The following is a 21,159-nucleotide window of genomic DNA, read 5'->3' as shown; positions in this document are numbered from 1 at the left end:
TGGAACGTGTAATTTTGTCTTTGAAGTGTATTTTTGTTATAACCTTATGGTCTGAAATATATTGAGATATACAACTTTGAAAAAAGTTTCTGAATCAGTTTCTCTGATTTTGCTGTTTATATATTCATGTTTGAGTACAATGAACATTAATGTTTTATTCTATAAACTACGGACAACATTTCTCCCAAATTTCAAATAAAAATATTGTCATTTAGAGCATTTATAGAGTTTTCAGACCTGAAATAATGTAAAGAAAACAAGTTCATAATCATAAAGTTTTAAGAGTTCAGAAATCAACATTTGATGGAATAACCCTGGTTTTTAATCACAGTTTTCATGCATCTTGGCATGTTCTCCTCCACCAGTCTTACACACTGCTTTTGAATAATTTTATGCCACTCCTGGTGCAGAAATTCAAGCAGATCAGCTTGGTGTGATGGCTTGTGATCATTTATCTTCCTCTTGATCATATTCCAGAGGTTTTTAAATTTGGTAAAATCAAAGAAACTCATACATTTTAAGTGGTCTCATTTTTTTTCTACAGCTGTATATTGTTTATCTAGATATTAGTTTTGATTTATATCTCCCATTCCTAACTTCATCCATCTGTCCTTGCTCAAACTCTAACAATTCATGCTGCCTTGCCATGAGCACGCTGGCTAGTGTTCCAACTCACAGCTTATACAGGTGTAGGCGTTTCCAAGTCATCTCCTGCATAAACTGCTATCCCATGCAACACTTTTGGCATGGCAGTGTATATTAAAAGTTTATAACACTGACTGAAATTATGTCTTCAAATGAAAACTTGGAAGCAGAAGCTTTTAACTTTTAAAAGCTGTTTTTTTTTTTTTTTGCAGAATTTGCCATAAGAAAATTATCATATATAATTTGGAAAAACTAATCCTGTTCAGTTCAGCAAGTCCCAAAAAGCTTAAAGCCTTCACATGCTGAGCCAGAGACACAATTAGACCCACTCTGGCTGGTAAGTTGAGTGTTTCACCCTGAAGCTTTTCCCCTTGTTACAGCAGAAGTGTTTCTAATAGCAGGGCATGACCTCACTGAGCCAGATGTGTTTAAAGTAGATCAGGCTAACTATACGATGAAGTCAGAGCCACATCAGCGGCACATTACCAACTCATTTACACACAGTATCAAGTCTGGTCGGCATGGACACTTACAGACAACATGGTCCTCACACTTTATAAACTAGTTTTAAAATCAGCAAACATTTTCCAAAGAGAAAGCAAACGGCAGTATCACTTTATTTTACACTACTGTTAACACCTTAACAGGCAAATATATGGTAATAAAACATCTATAACATAGTAACCTGCAATGTCATATACCTGGTTTTGAGTGTGATCTTTTGGGATTTAGAACAACAGTTTCTAGGCTTTATCCTGAGCAAATAAGAGGTTAACAGAACACGGTCAGACTGGCTAAAGCTGTCAAAAAAACCTACAGTAACTCAAATAACCAATCTGCACTGGGGACCCACAATTGTGGTAAGAAGAAAAGCAGTTCCGAAAGTACCAAACCTGGAGCCTTGAGGCTGATGGGCATCAATAGTAAAAGATAATGCCAGGTTTTACTTCTGATAACCAAGAACAGAAAGCTGAGACTCCAGGATGCACAGACTCACAAACACTGGACACCTTAAGACTGTAAAAATGGTAGGTTCACTCACTAACTTGTATAAAGACTCTTTTACTCCCTTCTAAGCAGACTCACTTGGGGATTGATTAACTCACTTGAAGCCTCACTCACTCACAGTCCCATTCATTTGCTCCCAGACTCACTCACTTGCTGGAAGACTCACTCACTTGCTCACTTCAAGACTCACTCCTTTGCTCCTAGACTTACTCACTCGTTTAAAGACTCACCCACTCACTGTAAGACTCACACATTCAGTTAAATACTAAATAATTTGCTTCTAGACTCACTTACTCACTAATAGAACCATTGAGTCTTCGAGTGAGTGAGTCAAGGAACTAATTATTTATTAGTTTCTAGACTCACTCACTCGAAGACTCACACATCTGATCTTATAGACTCATTGTTTTCCAGACACTCACTTGCAGACTCACTTGCTTGCTTCAAGACTCACTCGCTTGCTTCAAGACTCACTCGCTTGCTTCAAGACTCATTTGCTTGATTCCAGACTTACTCGCTTCTAAACTCACTCGCTCCCACACTCACCGGATTCAAGACTCCCTTCCTCATTCACTCAGTTATTCACCTGAAGACTCACTTGCACTCTTACTCACTCTTACTCTCAATCATTGCTTCCAGACTCACTCACTTAAAGACTAATAATTTGCTCCAAGACTCACTGACTCAAACAGACTTGCAGAATCACTTAAATACTCACTTACTTGCTCGCTTCAACTCACTTACTTCTAGACTCACTCATTTTAAGACTCAATCACTTGCTCCCAGACTTACGTGCTTGAAGACTCAGTCATTTCAAGACTCACATACTCCTAGACTCAATCATTTGCTCCCAGACTCACTCACTTAAAGACAAAAAATTTGCTCCAAGACTCACTGACTCAAACAGTCTTGTAGACTCACTCGCTTGCTTAAAGGCTCACCTATTGCTCGTTTCAACTTGCTTCCAGACTCACTTGCTTAAAGACTCACTCATTTCAAAACTTACTCGTTTCAAGTCTTATTTACTCCTAGACTCACTCACTTCAAGACTCACTGATTTGCTCCCAGACTCACTGACTCAAACAGACTTGTAGACTCACTTACTTGCTCGCTTTAACTCACTTGCTCCCAGACTTACTTGCTTGAAAACTTGCTTGAATCATTGCTTCCAGACTCACTCGTTTCAAGACTCACTCGTTTCAAGACTCACTTACTCCTAGACTCACTTGCTTCAAGACTCAATCATTTGCTCCCAGAATCACTCACTTGAAGACACACTCACGTAAAGATTCAATTATTTGCTATCCGATTCACTCGCTTGCATCGAAGACTTACTCACAATTAGAAGACTTACTTAAGTAATCACACACAGACTCACATACCCAAGGACTCAGTTAGTCACTCTCAGACCCTCAGACACACACAGACTTACTGACATGTAAACCCACTCACTCACTCACTCACTCACTCACTCACTCACTCACTCACTCACTCACTCACTCACTCACTCATTCGAAGGCTCACTCACTTCCATATTCACATACTCACTCACTTTCTCACTCGCAGAGTGAGAGATCTTTGTTTGGTGACCTCTGTTTGTGCGCTGGCGGGAATTACACTTACAGAAAAGCTGCAGATGTGTGTGTTGCATCTGTTTTGGTGTGTTTACTGAGTTTGTCAGTGAATGGGTCAGTTCAAGAGCATGACCTGGGTAGAGTGATGGCAGATGCAGACCACATTACAATGGAAAAACGAGTCGAAAGCCAGTCAAGAGCACTGGTTTCATCTTTTGCAATATTTTTTTGATATTGTATTATTATTTTTTTTCATTACATTTTGCGATGCTATTAAAGTATTCAGTTATGCAGTGGTGGGTTTGAAGAAAACAGAATTAAAACGTGTTTATAAAAGTCATTATTATTTAATTGTTCAGACCGCTGTGAATATAAATGACATGCACCTCAGGGAACTGAGCATTTAAGCATTTTACAGTATGGAACATGACCCTCATACACAACCAGGCTCCTGTGTGGGCTGTGTGTGAAAACCTGAAGTGTCTCTTTAAAACTCTGGGCCTTAGTTCTGACTTTCATGCGCCAACTCTTCATGTTCAGCTTAATGATGTCATAAAAATACAGACAGCAACAACTAAGTGCAGGGGAATTCTGCATATCGACATGAAAATCAATAGAGCAAGCAGAATTAGAGCTTCAGTGAAGAAGAAAAGGAAAAACTAAACGTGTGAGAGTCATTCCCTAAATGAAAATACAAACAAATCCTTCTGGTTTAGAACAGCACGGGGATGAGATATTTGCAGAGACATAAGTTAATACAATTTTGAAATGTTTAAACATGGAATATACACAGTTGAAGTTGAATAACCGTCCTTCGGTTAAAAACACATTTGCGTACAATTAAATCAGGAGAGATTCTACATTATTTTGGTCAAATGCCACGTTCCAAAACATTAATTTCACCGCTAGTCACTTCTCTTTCATCTGTGTATATTAACAATGCCACCAGCATCAGAATGAGAAACAGATTCACAGAGTTCAAGCCAAAATGTTCAGCAATTAAAAGCTCCCATGTGAAAACAAGATTTTTCCAATTCATCTACAGAATAGAGCTGCATTTAAATATGAGAACATATGAAGTTTCAGAGAGAGCTTTAAATCTGTACCTGCAGTAACAACCTGATTCAATAGCTAGACGTTTATTGGACCTTTGTTTAACATTATGAAAGGGTAGCTAAACCCTCTGATTTTAGCTGACTCAGCTGACTGGTTTAAAACCCCCATTTTCCCAGTCCCATTTCCACACCCCGGGTTGCCAGGTATAGACAACAGCATGCAAACAGTGTTCTGCACCCATGGAAACGGGTGAGCTGGCTATTTTTCGGCTGAACAGGTAATCCCTGAGCTTCAGTAAGGTTGCTAACCCTAGCTGGGTAATTTAGCACCACCACTAGCATAGTCAAGATGGGCATTTTTGCTGATTAACTATAGAGTAAAACTTGTCGCTTGCCACTGTGTGTGCATCTGGTAACCTGTGTAAGCAATTATTACTGACTGTTCCTTTATTAAAAAAAAACAACTCAAAAATAAGTCTAGTGCTCAAGCTGTTCTAGTACACTGATCAAATCAGTGGCTAATAAGATTGAGCAGAAAATAGTTCCTTCTACTCATAACTTTACACATACTGGTACAGTACTGTATGTTGCCAAATTACAAGCAGATAATGGCTCCATGGTACTTCCACTAACTTATAGCTTGTAGGGACCCCACAGGCCCACCAACACATGAGCCAGTGGCCCACCTCACTTCCAAAGCATGCCAGAAGAGTGAAGCAACAGGCAGGCATAAAGAGAACCGCTATTCTCTGTGGGGAGTCCCTCGCTGGAAAATGATGTATTTCAGTATCCAAACCTTCAGCAGAGGCTGGTAATGAGCGCTCGTTTACAGTTTCTCAGTTTCTCAGGTTCTTTGAGAAGGGTCAGGCTAAGAGTGGTTTAAATTATACCCAATGAAGTGAAAACAAGAGCGGGTCACGGAAGAAGTGTTCCATTACCAACAAGCTCTTACCCTTATCATCAGCTCCCCCTGAACGTGGAGCCTACGGCAATTAATTACTGTTTTCAATTTGCTGAGTATTTTAATGTGGGAGACGGTGGAATGAACAGAGTGGAAACGAGTTTTAGTTTTGAGGGTTAAAGAAATGCAGGTCACGTTTCAGCATCCTGGTTACTGACTGACAGCACAAAAACCATCAGGAAAGAAACGACTGAATTGACAGAGGTGGCTTTGTGGAAATGTTTGTGTAAACCCTCTTAAGGCACTTAAGTTTGTATGGGATCAATTTTTAAAGAATTCTGGCCTACCTGGTTAAACCTGCGTGTGAAGGCCACTACATTGGGTGCTAGAATGTGCTTCTTCTTCCTGTTCCAGCCACAGCTAGAGAGCTCCTGAGAAAGAAAGAAAAATCATTAGAAAACTTAAAATGAACATTGATGTTTTATGCTATAAACTACGGACAACATTTCTCCCAAGTTCCAAATAGAAATATTGTCATTTAGAGCATTTATTTGCAGAAAATCAGAAAAGGCTGAAATAACAAAAAGGGATGCAAAGCTTTCAGACCTCAAATAATGCAAAGAAAACAAGTTTATACTCATTAAGTTTTAAGAGTTCGGAAATTAATATTTAGTTCAATAACCCTGTTTTTTAAATCACACTTTTCATGCATCTTGGCATGCTCTCCTCCACCAGTCTTACACACTGCTTTTGGATAACTTTATGCCACTCCTGGTGCAAATTTGGAGGTTTTCTCCTGGAGGTTTTAAATTTGGTAAAATCCTCTCATTGGCTGATCATGCGACCTTTAGTATTTGGAGTTTTCTTATTGGTTGTTTTGTAATAATATGTGTTTTTTAAAAGCTGTAATGCTATTAACTAATGTCTTTTAACCCTGATGAACCCCTGAGTGCCGAAACGAGTTGGTTATTCTTGTATTGCTAATAAATCAGAAATTCTCCAGTCAACAAGTGCTGCTGGTTTTTACCATTTTTTGTAAAATCAAAGAAACTCATAATTTTTAAGTGGTCTCTTATTAATGGGTTCTAGAAAGACAAGGCCAAATTTAGCACAGTATAGTTGTCAAAAAAAGTCAAAAAAGCTGAGTGACGCCACATATCCACTTCAGCTTTGTCTAAGTCCACTCTGTCACTCAACAGGAATCCAAATCAAGTGGATTATTTTCACTGACACTCAAGCACTTTGGTCTTTTGAACTCAGCTGGAAATTTCAGGCATCGCATCAGCCAGGTTTATTTGATTTGCACTGCGCTCATTGAAGCAATAACACTAACAAATTGAAATTAAGCATCAGACCTCAAATCTGTCACAAAACATTAGTGTATCATTTCGTGGCATGTGGGGCCGAACCCGTCCCCGCACCCATTCCTCCTCACAGGGAACAAACAAATAACTTTTACCACCAAATAAATGTCAATATAGTGAAAATCCCACTGTGCAGAGCTTTATGATTCTCCTGCTGCCTGTGTCTCAATGGAAGAAGAAAAGAGAAAAGCAAAATAAAAGCCTCTCTCCAACTGGCAGCTCTGATCTCTCAGAGGCCCAATCAGACAGGCCTCTGTGAAGCTGCTTGTTATAAGCTACTATTTATCTTCTGTGGAACAGATCAGCACAGACATTTAGCCTCACACTGTGAGGGACGTTAAGTATCCAGTTTTGTCCCATTGGTGATAATAAAGTCAAATTCTCTGCGGCTGTTAAAGTACAGGAGGCCAGGTGTTGCATTTACAAAGCATGCGTTTCCAAAATAAATACATCTACAGTGCAAGTACAGTATTTATACACACACTTAAAAATAATAAGGTTCTTTAAAGGGTTAGATTGTGCTTTGTTGGTTCAGTGTTCAAAAAATATGTTCAATTTGTGGTTTGATATGGTATAATTGATTTTTATTAACAATAAAAGTTAATTTAGGCTATTAAATTAATCAAATGGTAAAAAGGGCAAATTATTCTTTTTTTAGGTTACATACTTACATTTTTATTTCAGTGCATTGCTAACAGTTTAATGAATGACAGTGTCAGGTTTGCAGCAATAAGAGTGCAACACAGTGGACAAAGTTGCGAGTAATATTTACTAACAAACAAAATAAACAAATAACCATAAAACAAAAACTTAAACAACAAAGAAACACTGAGTAAATAAAGAAAATTCACGCAATCTGAACAGACGCAACAACATACAAGAACCAACAAATAGGAAACACCTGGGGATAGGTAATGAGGGGGCAGAGTTACAAATGAACACAGGCGAAAACAACTAAGACGGAGACAAGGGAGGAACACAGGCCACATGTAGGGGAATGTAAAACAGACAGGAGAGACACAGAACAGAACAAGAATGTGAAGGACAGACACATACTTTTTCTGAAATGCTGTATTAACAAAATAAAAAAAGCATTTTAAAAAAAGTATTTACAGTAAATGAATGTGGACATTACATTTCTGCTTCTTTTTTTTTCTTTTTTTACTTTCCTTTGATCTCATATAGAGACACTGCCTGTACCATCTACCATCTACCATCATGGTTACATGACAGCATTGCACTCAACTGATTGAAAATAGGATGTCAGGAATCCCAGTCAAAAGTTTCTACAGCCAGTCCAGATAGAAATACATAAAATTCTCTCACTCATGTAGAATGCTCAAATTTTGCTAATCTCGCTATCCCAGTTTTGTAAAGGCTGTACTTTAGTCTGTCTGGTTCTGGCTGTGAGTTGTTCATGTGTCAATACACTGCTCTATTGTGGCTACAAAAGAAAGTTTAAACTAATATCAGTGTGAATTCTTACACAAGAGTTACACAAACAACTCTGAAGTTGAAAAACAATATGACTAATGTTTCATAAAGTTTCATGAAACATTTGTCTTTTGTCTTTAGGGGAGAATCTTGAGAAATATTGGTTTAATTACCGTGAAACATTGCAAATCACGCTGCTATGGGACTACAAGATGATGACCAACAGTATATTTTGCTTGAACTGTTTATCTACATAAAAAGGGTTCATGGTCTATTTAGATTACGTTTTCCAAATTGTAAAACAATTGTAAAACATTACAAAATTTAAAACAGATGTATTACACACAGAGTGATCTATTTTGAGGTTGGTGTGGTGCATTGGATAACACCACTACCTGCCAGCGAGCTACCATATAGGAGACTGGGGTTCAATTCCAGGTCTGGGTAACTATGCTGCGCTACATCTATAAGAGTCCTTGAGCAATACTTCAAACAATACATTGGCCCACCTCTGTAAAGGTCGCTCTGGATAAGAGCATCAGCTAAAAAAGCCATGAATGTAAATATAAATGTATTTTAATTTTTTTTAATTGTTGATTATTAAAAAAATATAGCCAATAAAAACCCAAAAATCAGTGTTTGAACACTGTGTTATATCAAGTCTAAAGTCAGTGAAGTGTTTTCTCGCAAAATCTTACAGCACTTCATGCTTCTCTCCGCTGATAACTTTTATGAAGATGTGGATTTCATTTGCCAGCAGGACTTGGCACACTGCCCACACTGCCAAAAGAACCATATGGTCTTATATAATATTCTAATTTTCTAAGATACTGACTTTTTGGTTTAATTAAAGAAATAAAGGTTTAAAATTGATCACTCTGTGTTTAATATATATAACATGAGTTTCACATTTTGAACTAAATTACTAAAATTAAGTACTTTTTTTATATTATTCAATTTTTATGAGATGCACCCGTAACTTGGAAATCCCAGATTGTTTTGGGTGCATAAACTGGTTGCTTCACTTTTTCAGAAATTAAGAAATAATACTGAAGCCCCACATTCTGTTTTACACAGCATACTTTATGAATACTGTCCCAGTTTTAAGTCAGAAAAGCAGCTTAAACCCAGTATCTGTTTACTTGGGTCACTATAAGATGCAGATAAACCTTGTGTGCAGCTGTTCTAAAAAGCAAAACTACAGAATTGTGCAATTCCAATGAACAAATTGATTTAAAATATTGAAGATGGTGAATTAACAGAAGGCCTTTCAGGCTGCGCAGGCTCTCCACAACTCAGAAAGCACAGAAACCCCAGCTGGAGTGCATTCAGCTAATTATACGAGAACATCGAGGTCTCGCAGGTTAAGATTTTAAACACATGGGCCGTGGTAGTAAACTGAACACAGCACTGCTACAGGTCACCCACAGAGCTTTAGGGTTTAATGGCTTCTCTACAAACACACACACACACACACACACTCTCATATACACACAAACACACCACCACACCTCCATCACCAACACCTGCACTTCACATCAGCAGGACAATGCACTCATGTTTTCCACTCGCAGTTTGCGGGACTTCTACGGTGACTCCTGCAGCTCTCAGACAGAGATCCAGACCAACCACAGCTCAGACATTTGAGTTTATTTCCCTAACGAGACTCTTAAGGAGAATAATGACTGGTAATTAATTCAGGCGTTAAACGAGTTTTGGGCACGTCTGGTCAAATTACATGTTTTACTGATTTCCTAAGTGCAAACCAGTAAATCCTTTACAGACAAAACAATTCTGCATATTTTAAAGCACAATTACAGTTTATTTACTTATATATTACCAGCTTACCATGAGACATGTGCTGCTGAAACCATGGAAACGACTGCACTCCTGTGACACTGTATTAGGGCTGGAGAATGTAGTATATCATAATAGAAAATACCATATTGAAACATACATTACCAGTTAAAAGTCTGGACAGACCTGGACAGATTTTTTTTCTCTCTACATTGTAAATGACTTCTGAATTCATCCAGACTATCGAAGAACACATAATGAATCATGTAATAATTAAAAGTGTTAAACATAAAAAGGAAAATACTCTGTGAAGAAGCATTTAGGTGGATCTTTAGAGGGTTAGCAGTTAAATTGTGGTTTTTGAGGCTGGTAATTCTGATTAACTTATGCCCGGATCAGACTACACGATTTTAGCCGATTTTGCCCCGATTTTGTCTGCGCCAACAAATTGCGTGAGTTGGATCCGAATTTCAGTGTCACGAGCAACAAGGGTCCGTGTAGTGTGACACAGTCAAAGCGACGCCATCGGAACATCCAACGAAAAGACTAGCATGTTAGAATTTTTGGTATTTTATCGCCTAGTTTGACATGCTCCGCGAGGCGCTCCCTGACGCTGACCAATAGGAAGACAGAGCGTTCTGTGGCACACAGACGTAAACATGGAAAAAGAAAGCGGCACAGGAACGAGCCCGCAGTCGCTTTTCCTCTTTCCTACCATCACACAAAGGGCTTCTGTAGCCATGATTGTCAATTTCTATGCTTCTCCCCCGTGATGACCTACGAACTCACGCCATTGGTCGGTGAGTAACGTGTAGTGTTGCCAGTCTCCCGAGAACGACACAAAACGAAGATAACTGCTTAATCTGACATAGTGACCATCGTGAGGGACAAAAATGTTGTGTAGTCTGAGCTTGGCATTATGCTGAGCAACAGCATCTTTTTGTTCCTTTCCTGGGGTGGTCCTGATGAGAGCCAGTTTCATCATATTGTTTTTAACCCAAGAATGGAAAATATTTAACTATTTTGAAGTGGCCTTCTATGAGCCCTGACCTTAATATCCTATTGAGCATCTTTGGAAGGAGCTGAAATTTGCCATCTGAGAAAGGCACCTTACAAAACTGAGACAACTAGAGCAGTTTTTGCTCATGAGGAGTGGGTTACTAATTTGATTGCATTGATTGCCTTAAAAGGTTGGGTAACCGAGGGGTACAAACAATTTTGTCCACGTATGTAACACAACAGACCTAATTATATTGATTTAATCATTTCATCAGATGTTAACAAATATATTGTGATAGACATTTTGCCCATACAGTCCAGCCCTAGACTTGATTAATGAAATGCCATTAACCAAACTACATTGGAAAGGAAATGTGAATATGCTTTTACAGCTTGAATATGCTTTTTCTGCTTCTGAAACCAGCATTTAAGCCTGTGCTCAGAACAAAGAGACAAACTAAAAATCCCATACATCCATCTAATTTTTTTACTGTTAATAAATACATTAAAAACTGTTACTGTGTTACCTCAAGGGATGGCTTGAAAATACCCACGCATGATTTATCAGTATTTGAGGCCTGAATAATAGAATGACATTAATGAGACACTCATTTTCTGAAGTTTTCTATCAGGAGTACTCTATAGAAGGCATTACCACCCACAGTGAACAGTGCAGTTCGTAACTGGTATCATCTGGCTTACAATGTCCATGTGAACAGACATGAAAAAAGTCATGGGACATAACGACACAATAACTTTTATCCTGTGACATCCAGCCTGTTGATGTAGGTATGCAACTGTGGTTCAGAGGAATGCCACTTTCAGATGTTTGCTAATGTTTTGCATTATTTAAAATACTGTGCTTTGCATATGATCAAAAACATATGTACACATATCAATCAGTGCTTTCTACATATGCATGCATGCATAGACATACAACTCCTGTCCTCAACATTTTCCTCAAGTTAAAGGACGGTCGTAACCTCCCTTTTCTCATGAATTTCCACGGCTTTCTCCTCTCACACTCCTCCTCACAAAGACATGATTTATATATGCACATTAATATTTACAGAATTTTCCAGTTTTTCTTTTTTTATTATTATACTTTTTATTATTATAATATCTTTAAGGAAAACATGGTGAGAGAAGTCCATGAATCCACAGCTGGAGGTGGTTAGACTACACCACTTTTCCTCACCATCAGCAGGTTCTCTCCATTTGGCCCATTCCTCCTATAGCAATTTTACCAACTCAAGCTGAGCTTAACTGCTACCTTGTTCGGTCTGGAGTCGGATTTTGGAAGCTTCCTGGAGAGAAACCCTGTCACTCCTGTTCAAAGTCTCATTTACTCTCAATTACTGTTCTGTAAGTGAACATTTACATAAGGTGATGCCATCAACCACTGTGGGATGGCATTTGACGCCATATGCTAGACTTTTCCATACGGGTGGCAGGTCGTTCTGTTCCAAAGTACCCATACTGAGTAAAAGGTTTTGGTGCTTTTTGTGTCTGTTCTTACACTGCATCTTTCAACCCCTACATTTTAAGATCCATTTTACAAATTATTAGTTCATTTATTGAATTTTTAATTTTTCCATTTCTATCATCATCATCATCAATGCTGGGCGACAGGGTCAAAAATGCATATCACAGTATTTTTCAAGATTCTGACGGTTTCACAGTATATCATGGTATTTTTATTGTATTATTATTTTTTGCATGACTGAGCTTTAATATAGTTTTGTGAGTTACTGTACTGTTAGTAGTACATATAATATAAAACACTAAGGCTTTTCATTAAGGCATTGATTAGTAAAGAGTTTACGTTGTCCTACAAAATTAAACAATATATAACAAAATCAGACTTCATTAGCAGGAAAACAGCTGAAGAATATAAACAATAGATCTTAAAAAAAGATACACCAACAACTTTAAAACACAACTTTTTTTTTTTTTTACAAAATATTAAAATATTATATTATACACTATAAATGAACCTAAAATACTTAATGTTTAAGTATTCAGAGATAGTTCTCAAAAGCTCTATTGCACAAGTTTAATATAAATGTACTATATGTTATTCCTGAAGCCATTAGAGGAGTTTTTAAATCAGATACAACTCCCCTTTCTCCAGTCAAAAAATACATTCAAATCATCCTTCAAGCTACAGTTTTAATATATTTAAAATGGCTGTAGTTACTGCTCTATTTTACTGGGATAAAACCACTCATACAGTGAGAAACAGGAGCTGTTCTGATTTCTCTCCAGGCAGGACGGAAATAGATCAGCGTTTGACTCCACACGGCTGTGTGTGTTTCTTTGTTGGTGCTGTTTGGCACGGCGCTCCACAGTGCCCTCTAGCGGTATGGCGGTATGAGAGAAACCTATACGGGTTCTAGTTCTCTCTGCAGTATACCGAATGAACCAGTGTACCACCCAGCACTAATCATTATCATCTTCTAATTCTAATTATTTCCTTTTTATATTCCATTTATATGAAAGTATTGGGTAAAACATCTCAGCCATCAAGGACAATGACACAAAGCGCTGTTTAAAGATGAAACAGACATTCTCTCTCTCACCCTTTACACAAACTGTTGATACGCCTCCCTATGTACTGTTTTTTTCACACTATATGGAGCACTTAAAATCCTTTAATTTTCCCAAAAATTGTCAGTCTGCATTTTAATCTGGTGCACCTTATATATGAATTGTACCAGTCAGGTAATAAGAAGCAGTAAAGTCACTCTGCCGAAGTACAGCTTTATACAGGAGTTTTAGTTCTCCAGCAGTATTAGCATTAGCTGCTAATCGCGCAAAGCGCTAGCTCTTTGGCCGTCCAGAGGTGAAAATTATCAGCCTGTACCCTACTGATAACCCCGGCTAGCACTTCTGGAGCAGCATTAGCATTAGCTGCTAACCACAGTGCTAGCTCTTTTGCTGTTCAGATGTGAGTATTACCAGACTGCAGCCTGCACGTTTATGGTGTCAAAACAAGGTACCTGGGGCAAACCGCTAGCTAATATCGCCATGGCTTTCCAGAACCCTGCCAGTGCACCTTCTGTATGAAAACAGACCAGACAATAGATGTTTTTTTTTGTAGTAAGCCTTATAATCTGGTGCGCCTAAAAGCATGAAAAATATGGAACCCTAAAATAAAAGCTTAATTTATTTTTTTTATGGTACTCTGACTTATACTATGGAGAAGAGCATCTTTATCATTACTTGTCTGCGCTCAGTACAATATTACCTGCACTATTTAACTCTGGTGAACTATCTAACTCGAGTCATATTAGTGTAAAATCCACATACCTATTTCACTTTCAGAGATAGCCAGTATTTTTTTGCTAGTCTAGAAATGCATGTGTAAAGCATGTCCTTCAGGAGTGGCTTAAAGGCTGAATTACGAGTTTCTGGCTGTAGGGGGAGCCCCCCAAAAAGTACATGCCAATCTTGCATAAAGTCACTTTAATTTTCCGCATCCAAAAATATTGCAAAGTACTCAACTATATATCCTAAACGTAGTTAGTTTAGTTTCTTTGAAAGAGTAGACTGTGTTTTATATAACAGTGTAATAACATATTAAGGCATTGACTGTTAGCCTTTAGTATGTATAAATCAATACACATTGCTTCTTGTAACTTGCTTCTTAATTTCTAATTCCGAGGATCCAATCAAAATCATGCATATGGCACAAATTATAAAACATCTTATGTCTGGAAAAACTTTTTTACCACAGACTACAAAAGCAAAAAGAAAAAAAAAACTTTAATTTCTCCCACAGACAAGCTGCAGCTTAGATTTCAAAGCTCCTGATACAGACATGATGCTGACTACAGGATGACGCTCGGTTTTTATAGAAAGCGAGACACAGCACACAATTTGAAAAACCTGGGACACAGACACACAAATGCACATACGCAGCACCAGCAAATATTAAGCCAATTCCACACTCCACTTCAAAAGAAGTGATTCACACATAGAATTTCCCCGAGCACTTACATCATCCAGCCCAAATCGCTTCCAGACCCCATAAAATGTAAAGTTAGTTTTTCTTACAGGCCCTGCTTTATTGTGGACGACTCTACAGTTAAACAGCAACACACAGAACGCAATCACTGTTTCCATCTTAAATGTTATTATATGGATGCTTAGTCCAAGTCTTCATTTTCTTCATTTGTTGGTTCACTCTTATTTATGCAGCTATATAGTTATAGGAAAAATGAATAATCATCAATAATGATGCTACAAAGATCACGCATAACATTTTGACCACCTCCTTGTTTTTACACCCATTATCCATTTTTCCACTGTGCATATATAGGAGTGCATTGTAGTTCCATAATTACAGATTTTTTCCTGCACAACATAGACACGGTGGTGGAGGTGTGTTAGTGTTAGTGTTTGTTGTGCTGTGCTGGTAAGAGTAGATCAGATGCAGCAGTGCTGCTGTAGTTTTTAAACACTGTGTTCACTCATTGTCCACCACTTTATTAGACACTCCTACCTATAGCTGCTTCACCTTGTAGATAAAGTAAAGTCAGAGACAGAAGCTCTAAATCTGTTGCTGCATGGTTTGTGTTGGTCATCCTGTAGTCCTTTATCAGTGGCTACAGGACGCTGCCCACAGGACTCTGCCCACAGGATGCTGCATACAGGACCAGTGGCACAAAAAGGGGGTATGCAGCCTTTGTGACACATAGGGGCGCTGCACTAGAGGGGGAGCGAAATCAAAGCGCCAAATAAATTTCCTCTCCGGAGAAACAGCCAATCAGCTTGCTGATTTTGCGAAGCGGGGTGGGCAAGTATCTCTCCACCCCCCCCCACACATAGTCCATAATATGCTGCTCAAAGGACGCTGCTCACAGGACACTGCACACAGGACACTGCACACAGGACACTGCACACAGGATGTTTTCAACAGGACGCTGCTCACAGGATGCTACCCACAGGACACTGCTCACAGGATGCTACCCACAGGACGATGTTGAACTATTCTAAGTTCAGCTCTGAGGTGTTTAAAAACTTCAGCAGCACTGCTGTATCTGAACCACTCATAAAGTGTAGAAACAATGAGGTATATTTACAATGTAATATTTTATGTTAATCCTTGTGCAATTCTGTCACCTAATAAGCTCTCAACTTTCTAAAAGTCCTTAAATGGAAAAACAGTATAAAGAATATCCATTACACCAGTAATGTCATACTGAATATAACTTAGTTTTATGATTTCGGTTTATGGTTGATAGGACCACAAGCAAGCACAGAGATATATCCAGAACCTCAACTTTTTCCATTTGTCAGCGGTCCAAGTGGGGGGAAAAAAAAAAAAAAAAAGAATACGAAATGTTGAAATGTACTTCTCTTTCAAAGGCCTGTAGGTTGAAGAATTTTTCCAACCAACACACTTCTTCAGACATAGCACTTCATTCTCTTACCTCAGCAGATGGATATAACAATGCTTTTACATTTTACTTTTTTGAGGGATTTATATAAAAAATGTACATTATGCACAGCTTGTTTTTTTCTCTGCTACTAAAGTTACTCTGCTACATATGTACATTTGTAACTATCATTTAACTGTAATTGTAATTCTTGAAAAAAACTTTTTCAGTCCCAGATCTTAGGAATGTGCTAAAACATTTATTTTATTTAAGTCTTTGTAATCTTTGTTTTTATAGTTTTTGTGTTGATGTATAATAAAGCTCAGGCTGAATTGCCTCTGTGTACTGTGGCTTAGTGGTTAGCACGTTCGTCTCCCAGTGAAAACATGGATTAGTTGTAAATAATATGTTTAGTTTAGGAGAACACTCACACAGTGAGGATCATGCAAATGCTTTAATACACTATTTGGACAAAAGTATTGAGACACCTACAAATTACACCTACAGGAGACTTTATGACAATCCATTTTAAATCCACTGGCATTAGTGAGGAGTTGGTCCCCCTTTGCAGCTCTACCAGAAGGTGTGAGTCTGCAGAGTGTTGGACAGTTTTATAAAGAGACCCTGTTCTGTAACTTTACATGGTCGGAAAATAGGGGTGCAAGAAAAAATCAATTCAAGCTCGAATCGCGTTTCTAACATTAAACGACTCAGAATAAATTCTCATAAAAAAAAAAGGATTTTTTTGCGGGTGCTGCTACTGTCACACGGAGCTTTTTAACTGTACCGCGGCGCTCACCTACTGTACCACAGAGCTTTTTAACTGTACCGCGGAGCTCAGCTACTGTCGCGCGGTGCTTTTTAACTGAACCGCGGAGCTCAGCTACTGTCGCGCGGAGCTTTTTAACTTTACCGCGGAGCTCAGCTACTGTCGCGCGGTGCTTTTTAACTGTACCACGGAGCTCAGCTACTGTCACGCGGTGCTTTTTAACTTTACCGCGGAGCTCAGCTACTGTCGCGCGGAGCTCAGCTGCTGTCGCGCGGTGCTTTTTAACTGAACCACGGAGCTCAGCTACTGTCGCACGGAGCTTTTTAACTTTACTGGGAGCTCAGCTGCTGTCGCGCGGTGCTTTTTAACTGTACCGCGGAGCTCAGCTACTGTCACGCGGTGCTTTTTAACTGTACCGCGGAGCTCAGCTACTGTCGTGCGGTGCTTTTTAACTTTTCCGCGGAGCTCAGCTACTGTCGCACGGTGCTTTTTAACTGAACCGCGGAGCTCAGCTACTGTCGCGCGTAGCTTTTTAACTGTACTGCGGGGCTCAGCTTGTCGCGCGGTGCTTTTTAACTGTACCGCGGAGCTCAGCTACTGTCGCGCGGTGCTTTTTAACTGTACCGCGGAGCTCAGCTACTGTTGTACTGCCGAGCTCATACTGTCTCGCGGAGCTGTAACTGTACAGTGGAGCTCTTTAACTGTCCTTCAGAGCTCAGCTACTCTCCTGCTGAACTCTTTAACTGTCCTGTGCAGCTATGCAACTGTTAAAAAGTTCTGCAGAACAGTACAGATGAACTTCGCGAGACAGTTAAAAAGCTCCGCATGACAGTAGCTGAGCTACGCAAGACAGTTAAAAAGCTCCGCAAGAATTAAGGATTAAGAAGTGTGTCCAAATACTTTTGTCCATATACACAAAAAGAAAAACTGGTTATTAGTTCATTTAATTGACATTTTTTCCCTGTTTTAAATGGAAGATGCAAACAGTGCAAGATCTTCAGCATGACTAGTATGACACACTTTCTAAGAGTTCTCTCCTATTTCCACAATATACCATCAATTTTTTTTTATATTGGCCACAAGCCACAAAAGCAACAAAACGTCTGCTATAAAACCAGCTAACTTTATTCTAATTTGTACTGTTGATGTTTTCCACTGAGTCATGCAGGCGATGTTGCAGCTCAGCCACAGTTTAAGTAAGTTAGTCCTCTAAAAATATACAGAACTATTCTTTTTTTAAAACAAAGAGATGTATACTCTATCCCTTCCCACCCACTTCTAATGGTGGTATCACATATCACAGTGCTAACCCACCCAAAACCATGATGCTGAAGATCCATCACCACCACTGCCCTACCCACCGCTGCTGCTGCGTCACGCAATTAAGAAGATCACAATTCAGAACATTCAGGCAATGGAACATGCATCTCCAAAACCAACTATGGTTTTAAATGGTGAGCATTATTTAAAATCCAGTACACACCAATGAGGAACACTGTAGCTTTTCCAGTTACAGAGCAGCAGCTGTTTATATCTTACTGCACATGATGGTTTGGAAGTCTTAATATAAACATATACAGTACAGCTCTGGAGAATTAAAATTAAATTAAGAGACCACTTCAGTTTCTGAATCAGGTTCTCTGATTTTTGCTATTTAAAGGCATATGTTTGAGTAAAATGAAAACTTTAGTTTTACTCTATAAACAACGGACAACATTTCTCCCAAATTCCAAAAGTAAATTATTGTTATTTGAAGCATTTATGTGAAAATGAGAAATGGCTAAAATAATAACAAACAAAAAAAAAGACACAGAGATTTCAGACCTCAAATAATGCAAAGAAAACAAGTTCATATTCATAAAGTTTTTAAGAGTTCAGATTTTGCTTTCTTGCTCCATCGTCACACAGCTCCAACCAATCAGAGAAGAAAACACGTACACATGGTTGGTTGGGGTGCATTTTGGTATATGTAGGTTTTTGCCTGTGTGAAAACAAACCAAACCAAAAAGGAAAATGCTCCAATTAAACAAATGTATCATCAGATTTGGACCAGAGAATCAAACTACAGGTGTGAAAACATCATATGGGTTGGTATCTCAATTATTTATTTCAGAATGTCAGTAAATCCTAAAGATCTGTGAATCACAACTGTAATACAAGACTCAAGACATTAGGGCTGCAAATAATGATTATTTTGGTCGTCAACTAGTCTGATGTTAATTTTTTCAATTAGTCGATTAGTCAACGATTATTTCTGCCATGTCCTTTATCTCTACAAATGATAGAAACAGCTGAACATGAGATTTACAAAGCATTTAATTGTCTAGATGTTGTTTAAATAAAGAGAGTACTAATATTTAGTAACTAAATATGTAATCTGTTGTGTTTGTGCTACAGTTACAAATGAACGATTAGTCGACAATGAAATTTGTAATCAACAAATTCAAATAATCGACATTGTCGATTATATAGACTAATCGTTGCAGCCCTACAGACGTATTGCTGGATTGCCTTGTGATGGAGGGCTGTCAGGCCTGTTCATCCTTCAGAATATTAAGGATATTAAGAATATTTACTGTATGTTTAGAGGGTGTATGTGTCTGATTTGTGTTTTCTATTATAAGCGTTTCTGAATGATTCACATTACACCTGTTTAGTATTATATATATATATATAAAACTTCAATAAATCACAATGTATTCCTAATAATCAGATAAATGATGTAAAATAACATGCTTCAAATCATTCAATTTCCAACAGATGTCCATTGATAACACTGTCTAGAGAAGACAAGATATGCATGAGGTAGATATTTCCTGGACTGGATATATCTCTGCTTTCAGAGCTTCGTGATGTTTCTCATGCCCAGAAAGATTAACCAAAGAGAGAATCCCAAAATGATCAAATAGCTATTCATCTTTCCATAATTCTTTCCACATTCCATATCGCATAATGGAAGAACTGCCAAGCACTTCAGCGGGCGAGGCATCCTGCTTTCCTTTCCCCAACAAATCTCACTCAGTTTATACGTGCTGAAGGGAAGTTCATGAATTTAAGGTCTGAAGGATGATAAAGAGTTTACTGAAGTTAACATGTACAGTAAAAGGATCTCAACATAAATAGAAACATGAATAGAAAACTATTTGAAAGGGGGGGAAAAAACTTACAAATGAATAAATGTAAATTCAATGTAAGTGTGTAAAATGGGATATGTTCAATGGGCTTATATACATAGGGAATATTATTAATTTATTTATTTTAATATATTAGGCAGAATCCAAAAAAAAAAACACTAACAGACAGAAAGGAACCACTAATCGACACAACCACCATATGTTAATCTTACTGCTGTACTGAAAATGGTTGGTTGGTTGGCTGTTGGGGTTTTACTGCCCCTTCAGCACATATTTGGCTATTTGTGGCATAAACTTGGTTTTATATGTCCAGACAGAGCAAAGTTGTTCAAAGGTTCTAGCATGATAAGGGAAATATATTTTGCCACATATGTATTAAATTAGATGTTTGAGATTAAGATGCGATAAGAACTTTAAGATATTCCCTGGTGTTTTTTTTTTTTTTTTTTTTTTTTTAATATATTTTATGTTTTTTTCTTGGTAGTAAGATTGTCTTATCTGGTTATAAGCAGGACAGTTGATGAAGATGTGTTTCATCATTAGCAGGATGTTGCACGGTTGACAAGATGGTATATCGTCATTCGCTATTAAATTTCATGCAGTTTATTGCTAATCTCGTGGTCCCACTCTTCCTGCCATTTGGATTTGATGAAGGACTTTAAAACGTAAAATGTGTCCAAAGGTGGGATTGAGAAACCCACAGAGCCTGGGATCCAGCAGAAAGCTATCTGGTATCTGTGTTTATGCAGAATGCTGACTTTTGCAAGTATTTCAGAAATAATGGGATGGTCTCTTTTAATGATTCCAAAGCTTGAAGGCAGGACTTTGAGTCTGAGCAGATTAGGTAGTTGGAGTGTGTGCAGTTTTTGCTTCAGCTGTGAAGTTAGTACTTTGGATTGGTAGGCGAATGCTGTGGTGAAAGTTTGTGGTCGAGAATCCCGCTGCTACATGAGTTTCCGTTTTTGATCCATTTGATCCATTTTATTTTTTGGGTAGGGTACATTTTTGAATGTCTAAGAACTGAGCTTGATAGTCTACTGAAAATGTTCAAATGGTCCAATAATATTTGGTTGGCATGGTACAATATTGGTCCCT

The 21,159-nt window shown here is 38.2% G+C and overlaps 1 protein-coding gene across 2 annotated transcripts in view; it reads right to left on the bottom strand.

Annotated features, from left to right (window-relative positions):
* Nucleotides 1-21,159, bottom strand: part of LOC103027981 (ras-specific guanine nucleotide-releasing factor RalGPS1) — a 221,704-nt gene that overhangs the window by 152,599 nt on the left and 47,946 nt on the right. For both annotated transcript variants that reach the window (XM_007258076.4, XM_007258078.4), the window contains exon 5: nt 5,531-5,614. In XM_007258076.4, the coding sequence (XP_007258138.3) occupies nt 5,531-5,614 (84 nt within the window). The remainder of the gene's footprint in view (nt 1-5,530; nt 5,615-21,159) is intronic.

Source organism: Astyanax mexicanus, chromosome 1 (genome assembly GCF_023375975.1).
Source record: "Astyanax mexicanus isolate ESR-SI-001 chromosome 1, AstMex3_surface, whole genome shotgun sequence".
NCBI lineage: Eukaryota > Metazoa > Chordata > Actinopteri > Characiformes > Acestrorhamphidae > Astyanax > Astyanax mexicanus.
This window is presented reverse-complemented; position numbering and strand designations above follow the sequence as displayed.